Raw genomic sequence first — 14,656 nt, 5'->3', positions numbered from 1 at the left:
TTTAGAAAACAAATGTATTTCTGCCATTTTAAAAATGTGGGTGTTTAAGGTCATTGTCTTTGAATAAACTCTATCTACTCTGTCTTTTCAAAAACTCTATCTACTCGCATAAGATTCTCCTCTTTGTCCTCTTTTAAAATGAGTGGCAAATAAGATTTATTTTTTCTTGCAATAACTTGATGCACTGGAAATCCTCCTAATAAACAAAAGTTTCTAGAGAAAGCAAATGATCTAATTAGGATTATTCCTAACATAAGTATACATTCACCAATACTTCAATTATGCCATTATGATGGATTCAAACTAATCAGAAATTCAACAAAATTTGTGCTCCCTCCCTATGAGCCACTATGCATACCTATTGATATCTTTTGCATAAAGTCCACTAGAGTTCAGAATTTAGATTCCTTCTTTGTCACAGTCAAATCACCAAGCTCATCTCAACTTTTAATATTTGGGATAGTAAGGAATAACACTCTGTGGATAATACACATAAAAAGAAGCTGGGCAAAATGTGCTCTTTGGCTCAAAAGCTCCTGTCTTAATGCTGAACCTCTGGTCTTAGTATGCTCTTAGAAGTTCATGAGCAGAAGTTTGATGGGACACCCACTAGAATGAGAAGGGAGAGTAGAAATATAGAATGGATGATGAAAAAGATTTCACTTTCTCCTCAACTTTGGTAGGGGTAAGCAGATTCCATACAAAGTGTCAGAGGAGTTATGCGAGTAAATATAGTCTACCTAGACTCTTTTGCCTGTATGTGTGAACCAAGTTGTTACTTTAAAGACACATATATGATACCTTAATTATGAGGCACCCCATTCTCTTCTATTTATGCTATTGAGTTGCCCCAACTGGTTGTGAAAATATATTGAAATATTGAAAAAGTTAGCCTAGTTTGTGTAATGCTCAGTGAAAAATTCAAGTTTCTGAGAAAGTTGCTAGAAAATAATTTTTAAAATATTACATAGAAAAAAAGTCAGAGAGTGAAAGAAATTAATATGTTCACATTTTTCTCATTTAAGGTTGAAAAACCGAAACCACTTTGTATCTATTGGCGTAAGATTAAATAATGAGTCTATATTCGACTCTAAGGAAAAAAAATGCATATACTTATATTTACATATAGGTATATGTGATCAATGATAGCAAAATATTTTTAAAATATTATCTATGAATGTGTTTTGTCATATAAAACATATATCTTTAATCAATTTTTGCATTTATTTTTAATTACCAAGATTTCTCCATTTAAAAACAAACTTTTCTTCCCCTAGCGTCTATAGATCATATTGCTGGCTCTGTTAATTTTCTCCTCAATCAAATCACACTGTTCTGTATTCGTTGAACAAAGCCTAAAAGAAAAAAAAGCTGCTGAATTGGCAGATTTTTCTCTATTAATCTCAAAGAACTGTTGATTAATCTTGGTGGTTTAGTTAAATCATGAAGCTGGAGTCCTCTGAAAAGTATGTTACTCCCTACTTTTTAACACTCTATTGCTCTATGGTGAAATTTCATGACTCCTCCACATCATTTATAAAAAAAAATTTAAAAATACTTAAAAAAACAAAATTATTAGTAATAATTTATTGTAAATATCGAATTAGTTGGAAATTATAACACACATCTTATAATTTTATAGATGCTATTCATAAGATTTATTTTAAAGAATAAAGATATTTTTATTTTAGCAACAAATTATTATATAAATTCTTTTACTTTTCAGTAAATTATGAAAATCTCTAAATAATCTAGTTCATTTGGAAAATGTGCTTAATAAAACCAAGAAACTTTAATCAAATAAATGCATCTTTATAGTTTTCTTCTTTACTTAGACACTAGCTATATTATCAAATCCCTACTCTGTGCAATCTAAAGATGAAATGAGGAATACACAATATACAAATATATTATTACCAGATTTTGAAATAAGCATACAAATTACCTTATAATTTACATTGGGATGTATAAAACAACTCCTTTAAGTGAAAGGTTTTTTTTCTTATGAAATATATAGATATGGATACTGTGACATGTACCCAAAAAAAAAAAAAAAAATCAAACCATTCCTTAGCCCAAATAAACTTCTAAGGGATTAGGACACATATAGAGTAGACCAGTGGTTCTCAACCAGGGGCAATTTTGCCCCCCAGGGGACATTTGACAATGTCCAGAGAAATTTTTGATTGTCACAGCTCAGGGGAAGGAGGGACGCTACTGGCATCCAAGAATGCTCAGGCCAGCCTCCCACAACAAAGATTTATCCATGTCAAAATGTCAATAGAACCGAGGTTGAGAAACCCTGGAAGAGATCATAAAACTGTAAGTCAGAAACCAGGACAGTAAATACATAATTTAATGTAGCTCTTTACTTTCTCAATTTACTTGCTATTTAACTCTATCATTTTCTGCTCTGAGTAATAGAAATTTTTGAAGAGGCTATAATGTCCAAGCAACAGTCTGCAAAAAGCTGGATGTCTTAGGATCCATGTCAGAAGTAACACATTATTATGCAATTTAATTAAGAAAACCCTTCTTTTGAAATTAGAATAATATAAGTGAAAAGCAGCTAATTTATAACACTATAGATTAGGCTTTAGTAGGTCAAATAAATACAAGCTCAAATTCTATCATCCCATATATTTTATGGAAAGTGGCTTTGACATTCATTTTGTCCTTGTGTCATTTCCATTAATTAAATGCCAAACTCACTTGAATATCCATAGTGTGACAACTAGGCTATTGATTTCTGAGCTAATTTTCTACTTGGGAATTTAAAGTATTATTTTAGAAAGATATTTATACTGTTTAGGTACTATTTAAGTTTTTAAAATTACTTTCAGTTACAGTTTTCATGACATACTGTATTTTAAAAAAGTACATATTTACTGGCATGGCAAGTACCCAAACAAAATACTGAATACAAAGTATTTCATAATGAATACAATAACCATCTAAAAGATACCCTTCTTCTTATAGTGAAAATACTTATTCTATATTTTTAAAATAGCAAAGTTGCCAAATTAGTGTTCAGTTTTAGAAAATTAAAAAGAAATCAACAAAACTCTCCATTCTCTTAAATTCAACATCTGAGTTATAACAATGATTAAAAGACACATTTTTCTTATCGTATTATGTAACTAAATTTAGAAAGACAAACCTATAGTACATGAAGGTGAAGAGGAACTAATGATTAGTATGTATATCTTCAGTAGCTATAATGGCAGGAGGTTTAAGAAATTGAGGAAAACTTTACAATCAGAATATTATTCAGTTTTCTAAACGTCAGACACAGAGTGAAAGGGAGAGCACTCTGGTCCCACTACAGATGCTCTCCTTGCCCAGTGAAGGGATTAATCAGCAGTCCCTGGCAGAAGGATGGAAGTTTCCATATGTCAGCCATACGACTGTGGATAACGAGTGGCTGGAAAGTAAGCACTGAATGGAGAATTGCAGAGAAACTTTAGCACCCTCTCAGACTTCCACTTGGGAATCCATTTACCATTAGACTCTACCCTTGTGTGTTGAAGGGAACTTGATTTTTCAGAGGGATACTGAGAAGATAAATGTGTATATCAAGCGCAGCTTAATTCTCTATTGACACTTTTCTCATTGCCCAGAACAGGAACTTTGATACTGTAACTAGGGGCCAGCTTTAAATATGAGACAATGTACTATACCCACACCTAGCTGAAAATCCACAAGCATTTACTCATGAGGTCATTTTAGTTACAAAACTGAGAAATTTGTTAATTTTGAAAACCTTCAGCTAATTTTTTTTCTTGCCTAACAGACCTAGAGTCTGTTTGCTCTCCCACCCCTGGTTTTGTCATCTTTTTTTAATTATCCTCCCCTTCCATTACCTCTGTAAGCACTTATTCCCCGATTTTTTTTTTTTTTTCCACTTGATGCTCCTTCTCACCTAGTTTAATTCCCACTGACTCTCATGGATTTTTCTTGTGTTCACTGGAAATTTTGCTGCTTCCTGCAAATTCTGTCTTCTCTTCCTCATAGTTTTCTGCCCTGGTTAGCTTTTAGTTCTACCTGAATCTGCTGCTCTGCATCTCCCAATTCCATTATAAAGGGATTTCCCATCTCATGCATCAGCTCTCCTCATTCTGCCCACCATTTCCTTTCCCTTTTGTTTCTTCCAGATTGTCTTTTCTTTTATTGTGACAAAAAAAATACATAATAGAAAACTTGCCATCTAAACTATTTTAAGTATACAATTCAGTAGTGTTAAATACATTCCCATTGTTGTAAAACAGGTCTCCAGAACTTACTCATTTTGCAAATCGAAACCCTGTACCCATTTAACAACAGTTCCTCCAGACTGTCTTTTAATGGGTTGCCCTTGCTCATTCTGCTGGGAAATTGGGACTATCCCTGCCCCTTCCCCCATGCCACCCACTCTCAAATCTTACTTTTAGCAACTGCAAAATCAGCCATCTCTGGAAATGGAAGTCATCAGAAAACTTTTACCCACAGTGTAGCAGACGAACACCTGCTGCAGTGCCTATCCTTCTCTTGTTGCCCACCCCGTTTCGGAGGCCTCTAGTGGATGCAAGTTCAGTGTCAGTTGCAATGGTCAATATGTTTTGACCATGGCCCATCCACCAAATAGTTGAACAAAAATATAAACCAGGAGATTCACAATATCATGTGCTTTGGACTTCGTGAAAGAAAGCCCAAATTCCTTTTTGTACCCATTTTTACATGAAAGTCAGTAATTCAAGGGGAGATGCCTATAACATGCATGTGGGCCTCAAATGTGAGCAAAATGTTAAGGTCATCTGGAAAAGCTCACCCCACCTGGGCAAGCTACCGGGCTATGCTCTGTTTAACATTGAAGATTTTTTTTCCCCCATTAATGACTTCAAAGTTTACAATGCAGTGGATGGCTTGGATAAGGACAGTCCCCTGAATGAAATAAATTAACAGAATGTCCTTTGGTCAGGGGAACTATTTTCTCTGATAGAGCCAAATAAGTAATAGAAAAACAGCTGACTGCTTTAAAGACTGTATCAACCACTGCCTTAAACAATGGATACAGATCACATTTCCAGTATGCCTGCAGATTACATTTCCTCAAATATTCAATTGGACATTTTTGCCACCTGAAACAAGGAAAGCTCTTAGAATCCTATCAGACGCAGATACAGAAACTTCAAGCGTAGTTGCCATGGGTAGGAGAGTCACTTACATAATTTCCTGACTGCTCTGAAAGCAGAAATCATCACATGTATGACAAAATTTCACAGCTGAATACGAGTTAAACTTATCCACTTTAATTAAAATGTCTATACCCAGTTCATATGAACATAACAAATCTTTCCAAATGCGTAGCATGACACAATTCAATAACATCCACAGTTGTAGTTGCTGCTAACACTACCTGGACAGAGGGCAGTGTTATTGCAAACCCTTGATTCTCTTAATGGGCCGCTGCAGTGTGTCCCGTAAGGTGATACACAAGTTCTGGTTCGCACCTGCGACCCTTGACCACAAGTAACTGAGCATGTGCTCCACTGGGACCACTCTTCCACACCAGATTCACCTGTGTGCAAGACAACAAATAAACATGAAATACCGCTTTGAATATTCATCTACTAAGCATCATATCAAACTGACATTATGACATGCACGAATAGATTAAATGTAAAAATATGACATCACATCAAAAGGTACAAGAAAACATTTCAGAGAAAAATATATATAAAGGGAGATACATATGACACTGATGCAAGGTCCAAGTTTGTTATAACCTTGTTAGCAAAACTACTCTTCACAAAACCACTGTGCTACACACACTAGGGGACCAGTCAGCATTTTTCAACAACGATTGCTGAAGGGATCCTCTTCAAGCCAATCTAAGGCTTTGTCCTTTGGGTGGGAGAGGAAGCAAAATGTACTGCTAAATGTACTCTGGCTTCAGGGAGCGGGAATGTATGGACGTATTCTTCCCTACTCCTTCACTGCATAGCAGCCTCCTTCTGATGCTGAATGAGGTGGGAGTTTGGGCATATCTAATTTTTACTGTGTTATACATGGACATTTATAATTTATTTCTAGTGCAATTCTTGCTTTTTCATCCTATGACAGCTATTTATTTTGTGATAATTTATTTAGAAACCTGCCGCTCACAATTTTCCTGATGATGTAGAGGAGTGAGTTTTACTCAAAAGGAAGGAAAATTTCTCTATGATTTCTATTAATTTATTCAAAATAGGGCCCTAGAAAGCCAATTTAATGTCTGAATTCATTAATTTTCTTGGAGGAAGCATCACACTAAAATTACGTCTAGTTTCTATTATTAGCTAAGTCATATCCAAAAAAGACTTAAAGTCAAGAATTCCTAAGACCATCACAATGGATTTCTGATTCTGTTGACATCAGGTTCAGGATAGATTTTTAACACTGATTTGCAAACTTGCAGTTGTTTTTCCCCAAATACAAAATTGGGGCATTTACCTGCTAGCAGGGAAGAACTTAACGTTAGTTATTTTGTTGTGGGAAAGGTTTGCAGGTGAAGTGTTTCTGAATACTTTGTATCACTGACTATACAAACCAAGGAACAGTTTATATTTTATAAGTTCTGCTTAGAATTTGCCTTTGAGTTATCATTCAAAAAACAGAATATGATAATTTATTTGTCCATATCTTTTTTTCTTTGGAAAGGTTAGTAAATGACGTAGAAATTACTTGCAGTGCTGCTCAAGACAGCTGGTCCATAGACTGGTACTCCAGGACAGAAGGAGGTTGGACCAGAATGTAAACTCAACTTGCTGATTTCTTCACTGAGAGTTTCTTTTTTTCAAACAAACAAAAAAGTTAGCTGAAATAAAACATGTGCTTGATTAAGTAGTTGAATTTACATTCTGGTATAAGCCTCTTATCTCCCCAGGGTCCCGGGAAAACGAGTTCACAGGTAAGCATAGGTTCACCAACTACAATTTGGGTAGCACCATTATAAAGATTCGCTCTTATATTGGTCGGTGTTATGCACCTAGAGGCATAGATTATAAGGCATTTATGATTAGATACATATCATAAGGGCACAGACAGTGGTAACTGGGATGATGTATTACATCAAATAGGACTTTTTTTTTAGTGTTGGATCAGTGTTTGTCCTGAAAGTCCTCTATAGATGACCCTGATTATTTTAGTCTTTTTCATCTTCACCAATTTGTACTTAACTACTTCATAATAATGGATGACCATTTGAATAATATTTAAAGGCAGGCCTCATAATTTGTTCTTTTACATTAAAGAATACTCTAAAAATTAAAAATCATTATTCTGGAACCCAATAATATGGCAATGGTTAAAAAATATCCACACATATATGTATATATGAACATAAATATTTAGGGATGAAGAATTTAAGAGTAAAGTTAGGAAAAATATAATGCAAACCTTTTTCTTTTGATATTTCAACCTGTGTTGTGATGAGAGTAAGTGAAGTAGAAATATTATGTTGTATGTTATTAATTAAGAGCTAGAAAACCTTGAACAATGTGAACTCTATAAGTTAAATGATAAAGGTTACGCATAAAATTGTTATATTTTTCCACAAAAGCAGTCCTTCTCTTACCCTGCCTTGTTATGATGGCATTAAAATGTTTTATTAAATTGAGCAATGAATCAGGATCAAGATCCATTTTTAAATGTATTTCTTACAAATATTTAAAAATCTGGGTTGCTTCTGAGCATATATTATAAATTGGCCTTCACTCGCTCAAATTGATGGTTCATTTTTTGATCAAAAACAAAATAAATAAATGAATAAGATACATATTGGCTTTCACATTGTGAATCAAATTTTGCCATTCAAATACCAGCCTACCTACCCAAATGACCTCATTAGATTTCAAACGGTATAGTTTCAAATGACATTTCCACTAACTAGTTGTGATTTCCACGCTGACACTTCTTCATTCCAAAAAGTGTGAAGACTATTCTGATCCAGCAGTTTTGGTAACTATGAGAAATACCTCATATACTTTATAAGAAAGATATGTATATTTTAAAAAACTCACTGACATTAAAATAGCTAAGTTTTATACAAAGTGTACTGTTTTTAATATATGTGTCTTTGGTGATAGCACAAACTACTCTGATTCCTTAGCTTGTAACAGAGAAGGCACATGAAACACGGTATGGAACACTGAAGTATCTAAGGCACTATTAAGGCTCTTTATCCTGACATGAAACATGAAAGAGGACTGGAAAAGCACTGTAATTAAAGTAAGAGGACCTGTGTTTGATGGGAAGCTACTGAATATTAGTTCTGTGACCTTGAGGAAGTCACTTTATTTCTCTGAACCTCTCAATAAATTGGGTAATACATCTACCTCAAAATGCACATGTGAGGATTAAATGAGATAATATATAAGACTGTATTTTAAATTACAAAAAATATTGATACAAATTTTTGCTAGTATGTTAAAATCATTAAATTAGAAACATATTTTTAATTTTATATTTCTATTTTAGATAACATGCTATCCTTTACTAATATAGGCTATTTTCCCCTCTGGAATACAGGAGCACTTTCCTAAACATGTTTATAAGATCATTTGATGACTATGATGTTAAAAAGCACAAGTAAGTGCAATTAAATTGTCTTAACCCATCTTTTGGTATTTAATTTGGATGTCTATAGTAAATATCTGTATCTTATCACTTCATTTTATTTTTTACCATAAATAGAAACTGTGTTCTAGGCTATTGGAGATAGCCTATTCAGTTATATTTAAACTAGCTTACCTCAATTATTGGACTAACCAAAATGATTAAGTTATTTTGGTAAAGTAACATTACTTTACCAAATGTTACTCTTTTAAAAACAATTTCCACACATGTTATTATTTATAGAAAGCTTGCTTTTCCGACACAGGATTTACAAATCGGATTGGTTGAAGAGGCTAGGTTATTCATTTTGAGAAGTAATTCTTAATTATAAAGGTTTATAGGTTTTGCATCGTTTTCCATCATGACTAATATAAAATATATATTCTAATGTCTTCCTCATTCAATTTTACCTCTATTGCATTTTTCTTCATTCTCAAATTAAGGTTAGCAAATATTATCATTGTTTATTTGTAACACCAGTTTCCTGGTTTGAAAGACCAACAGAAAAGTTTTATAAGTAAACCTTGACTTTTGTAAGATTTTATTACTTATTGCACTTATTCAGATTAAACACCTTAACACCTAAAGAAAGTATAATTTCAGAAAGTATTGAAGGGAAAAAACCAGCCTCTCTGTTTAGTTGCTTAGTGTCAAATTACATATTTTAAACATTATTTAAAATCATTCAGTTTCCCAGTCTTCTATCAGTATTGTAGTAATTTAAATTTAAAAAAAATATTATAGGTGTTTTTATATTTACCTAAACTATTTTTGCTTTAAAATAAAATAATAAGTATTTATTATGCATTAATCCAAGATTGGATTTTTCAGAACTTTAATTTTTCAGAACTTTATTTTTATATTTTCAGAACTTTAATTTATCATTGCCTTTTCTAAAGTATTGTTAACAATATAAGGAAACGGTTTTAATGCTCCTCATGGATCTATTTAATAAGTGTTTCATCTACTTTACCAAATCATGTGTTATTATATTTTAGATACAAAACAATGCCTGAAAAGGAACAAGTAAACGAAAAGAGAAAATAGTAATTTCTCATTAAGAAAACATCATGTTCCTTGTGATTTGAATCTGCAAAAAAGGTTTTGGCTGAGAACTGAATTCTCTTGGTTTATGTCACAGGCAAAAACTGAATTTATATAAAATCTCCTGGCCAAACTGCGTAATATTTATGTATCAACTAATTTTACCATATTATTGGGAATTTAAAAACGTGGCTCACCATTTCACTCCCAAATGACCCCATTTTTAATAAATTTCAGCAAGCCAGTGCCTGCGACCTCTTGTGCAAAAAGGAAGAACATCTATAATCTTGCAGAAATGCCCCTGTGAGAGGGCACCAGGAAGAGGCTGAGTCATCAGCCCATGCCCTATGCCTCTAGTTAGAGGCTAATACTCCCCAATCTCTAGTCAGTGCTTGAGACTTTTTGCTCCGTGAAAGGGAGAAAAATACATTTAATAATTTTAAAATTTACCTGACCCTGGCAATGCACTTTTGGACCTGTTCGAGCAAATACTAAAAATATGTCACCTTCCATTAAGTAAGAAGCTGCACCAAAAGCAATCCAGATAAGCAAGTTTTCTTCATTTCTGGGTCTGGCTGCAACATATATATTAAAATAAGCTAAAAATTTGTCCTTAAGGTAGAATTTATTGTAAATGTTCTTCCTATTCTGAAGAATTCTTTGACCTACTTACAACTAATGTGTTAAATTCTACTACTCACCCATTACCAAGAGCACAATCCATTAAGAATATTTGCATTTTTAAGTTGTAGATTCAAATTTAATGTTCATAATAAATAGTGTAAGAAAATATAACTAAAGGAGATATTTATTCTTCAAGAGAATTTCATCAAAATCCATCATTATCATGTCAAAAAGCTGGTCAAGTATTTGAAACTTCAGTATTAATGGTAAAACAGATCATTCAGATTGGAATGTATAAAACTTTATAAAGACATAGATAAAACTGTTAGTTTGCAATTTCCTGAAATAAAAGTGACAGCTAAAAATGTTCACAACACAGTTTAAATACATTTTCATCTAAGAATGTACTACATGCAATGTAAACAGATGGAATTACAGCCCATTTATTATGATGAACCAACATATGAATGTATTTAATTGTACTATATATATATATTTCCCCCCCCAAGGGAGGTATTTGAAAGTAATCTTATTAGTTTAGGATTAAAAATTTTACAAACCAGAAAGTGATTTTTGTTGATATTTAATTGTTTGGAATGTATTTATGGCTTACTAATAAAGACTATCAATTTTTTATTATTAAGCTTATACAGCAAAACTCTCTTTTCAAATAAAAAAACAAATTCTGAAAAAAGTTTCTAATTTCCATACATTTTAACATTTAATATTTATATGATGTATGACATTTGAAAAAATACTCGACATCTATTGCTAAGTTAAATTTCATCATTTAAAGTCCTATTTAAAATTCTAATTCTGAAAAGTCCTATAATAACCAATTATTGATGAAATAACTGCTGACTTTCTTTAAACGTTTAAGGATACAGGTTAAGAAGTTAATTGACATGAGTAAATAATAATATGTAAATCCTAAATGTCCCATACTGAAAACAGCATAAATCTTACACATTTTTTTGGTGCGCTTTTCAACTCAAAGCTACTTCATTTATGGACTTTAACTGGTGACGAAAAAAAAAATGGCTCAAAAAAATATCAGCTCCAAAAACTGACAAATGTGCAGCAAAAGATTATGAAAACATGCAGTGGTTTCATTAAATTAACAACAATAAATAGAAAAATGTAACTAACGTATTACCAGTTTGTGCCATAAATTTAGCAGCATCAGCTTGTTCCTGAGGGACCCTTTTTTCATGAACAGATCGAGGTCGCTGACTTTTAATTGTATGATCTCCCATCATTCCAAATTCTAAAGACAGAATAAAGGTATATGAAAGCTTGTGTGTAGACATTTCTCACAAATTACATTACTGTCTCATGCAATATGTTCCTACATATACTTAGAAGTTACTGATTAAATTTACAGTTCTAAATTTTCGAGGTTGATTTCCTTGGAATATTTCTAAACTCAAGTCAAAAAAAATCTATAAACAAGAGCAAGTTTTCAAGAAACAGTAACAGTTGATAGAATGACACATCAGGTTTTAAGTCAGCTTAATTAACAAATAGTGTACACTTTTCTGAATGTTTCCAAGCAATACATCAGAAAAAATACAACCACAGTGTTAACTGTTGTTTTTCAGAGAGAGAATCCTGACTGCATAATACCCCCTTGTTCTGCTGAGTAGTAAACCACCCCCCACCCCCACCCTGAGCTTTTCAACACTTACTCTTGAGGAATGAATGAATAATCCTGTAACCTGGCTTTCCTAAGGTAAACAAACATTCACTTAATGGAGTATTTGTCCAAAGATGGAGTTGATCTTAGTGTCCTTTGAAAGCTCATAGATACTGAAGTGATTCTAATTCTCTCCTGCCCTACGCCCAAATAGTTGCTCATCCCTTTTCGAACCACATGTGAGACAGTGTTTTCTCTTTTAAAAGTTCTGTTTAAAAAAGGGATGGCTCCAGGTTTCTGTTATTTCATCCTAATGTTCTACCTCCTATGAAAGACAAAAATATCTGGGCCTAACTCAGTGACAATGGGGAAGAGGAAAAAATAAGTTGAACAAAAAACAGACTCCATGTAATATATTTTTGAAAAATTCATATGCTTGGAATTCTGCAAGCGTTCCATGCTTCTGACACTGTTGCTGTAAAGCAGTGCTGTTTTAATAAGACAAAAGCCAAATTTATGGGATAGTTGTTGAGTCTGGCTCAAGGGAGGGAGGGAGGCCGGGTAGGAGGAAGGGGATTCCTGAGGGGCAGGCTATCACAGTGTTTCTATTACATCAAGACAATTGCTGGGCCCTTAAGACCAGGACTTGGATACATGACAAAGATGATTGAGTAAAACATGTTCTAATGATAGTACAGATATATTGCCAGAACCAACATCAATATTTGGGAATGTATAATTCTACCTTTTCCAATTAATCTTTAGGCGTCTGCTAAAACAATACAATCGCACTTTGTGCAATTGAGCAGTGTGTTTTGTAAGCACTAAGTCTACCCACATTATTTTACATAAGGAGAAAAGATTATAGCACACATTTTTGTCCATCCTGGTGAGTTCTCACATAAAAATTAAAGTGTGGCACCTGACAGATTGATTTGTCAGAAATTCTTTCCACATATTCTACCCAAGAGAACATCCCAAGAGAAATCTGAGAAAACTAAATGTGTGTTTGTTTTTGTCAGTTTAGATAAAATCCAAGGCAGGAAATGGAAATTTTCATAAAATGTCAGTTGGCTTAATCTTGTAAAATCCAACATTATTTTCCATTGCCGCCAACATCCTCTCATTCCATTCATTTATGTATGCTGTCTAAACTATGTCTCATTATGCTAATAAGAAGCATCCGATAATCATATATCATTTAATGATTTTGGAAATTGACTGCTTAGAAAGTTTATATCTAGACTCCTATATGCTACCCAGTATTTTAAAATATTATATATAACTGAAAATTTGGGGAATCTGAAACAGCAAAAGAAATTCAGTAGTAATTTTTATTAACATTATGTTTTACCTTCAGTCCTCTTGAATTTATCATTTAAATTGTGTTTGTGTGCATGTCTAGCACTTAGAACATTTAAGTCAGAGTACATGTATGCATAAATAAGTTGCAGGCTTTAATGGTCACATTAACAAAGCTTTGGCACGGGGAGGGAAAAGAATATCCAAAAAATTTTTTTTCTATGCCTACAACTTTTTTTTCCTGCTGCTGCTGCTGCTTTTTTTTTTCCTTACAACTTCTTTTAGTAAGTAACTTTATTACCTGTTCTAGAAGAAGACAATTCTTCAAGTCAATGATAGCGTGAAAATAGCCTATAATCTGTTTTCTAAGAATAGATAGTTTATTCGTATGAGGACTATAATCTTGAAATTTACAGGTCCAAGTATGTTGGCAGACACTGCTGAAATAATTTTAAGAGTGTCATATTAAATTTTTAATGATTTCTGAAGTTTAAACACAAGTAAAGTACTTATCTTAAAAGCAGATATTAGCATCTCTGTGAACTATTTCATATTGTTAGCTGGAATGCGATTTAAATCTCTCAAACAGGTATGATACAAATTAAATTTCAATATTCTTCACTGTAGTCACTTCTACTCAATTCTACTCATCATCAAAAATCAATGTTATGTGAACATTAGTAGTTGCTACTTAATACTGGGATACTTAACACTCGGTTACAGTATTTAAGAAGAAATTCTTTAATCATCTATTACCTTGATTATGTATTTTTGTATAACTGAAGGTTTCAAATGAAAATTTTGATTATTTCTGTCAATATAATTTATCTGGAAAACTACTTTTAAAACATGAGAACTAATAGGATGGCTTGATATAACTAAATTCCCTGTAAGGCAGAAGACGTGTTATTTATTTCTTTTTCTCAGGTGGAAAAACAACACTATGGTGGTATTTTTTGAATGTTCCAGACCTATTGTTTCTGACCTCAAACAATCTGAATTTGTAAGTGAATCATGTAAACTATTATCTAACCAAGTGAGTTTTTTTTGCTAATGTTTATATGCCAAGTGTTCGAAAAAAAAAAAATACATCTTTGTTTTAGGGTTGTTGTCAATGGTAAGATTTAGTAACAAGTGTTTTGGTTTCATCCATATGTCACAACGGGATATTTTCAAAACATGAGTGCTCCTTTTCATGATGATTTGATTTTCTTTTCTTCTAGTGAAAATAAAGGCCAGCTGGATCATCCAAACTTAGAAAAAAACAAGGTATTATTTTTGCTATCATTTTCTTATGTGGTGAATGTGGGTTGAGGTAAACCTTAAGCATATCATGCTCTCTGGATAATAAAAGTCCTTCATGGGTTGTTGATTTATATTCATATGATTCTGAGTTGGCAAAGATAATATACTACA

The 14,656-nt window shown here is 32.8% G+C and overlaps 1 protein-coding gene across 1 annotated transcript in view; it reads right to left on the bottom strand.

The window, feature by feature from the left end:
- ADGRB3 (adhesion G protein-coupled receptor B3) overlaps positions 1-14,656 on the bottom strand; it is a gene marked incomplete at both ends in the record, with an annotated part of 726,387 nt that overhangs the window by 428,694 nt on the left and 283,037 nt on the right. The window contains 2 exons of the mRNA XM_080805127.1: positions 5,396-5,557; positions 11,459-11,569. Coding sequence (XP_080661253.1) covers positions 5,396-5,557; positions 11,459-11,569 — 273 coding nt within the window. The remainder of the gene's footprint in view (positions 1-5,395; positions 5,558-11,458; positions 11,570-14,656) is intronic.

Source organism: Martes martes (assembly GCF_963455335.1).
Source record: "Martes martes genome assembly, chromosome: 6".
Classification (NCBI taxonomy): domain Eukaryota; kingdom Metazoa; phylum Chordata; class Mammalia; order Carnivora; family Mustelidae; genus Martes; species Martes martes.
This window is presented reverse-complemented; position numbering and strand designations above follow the sequence as displayed.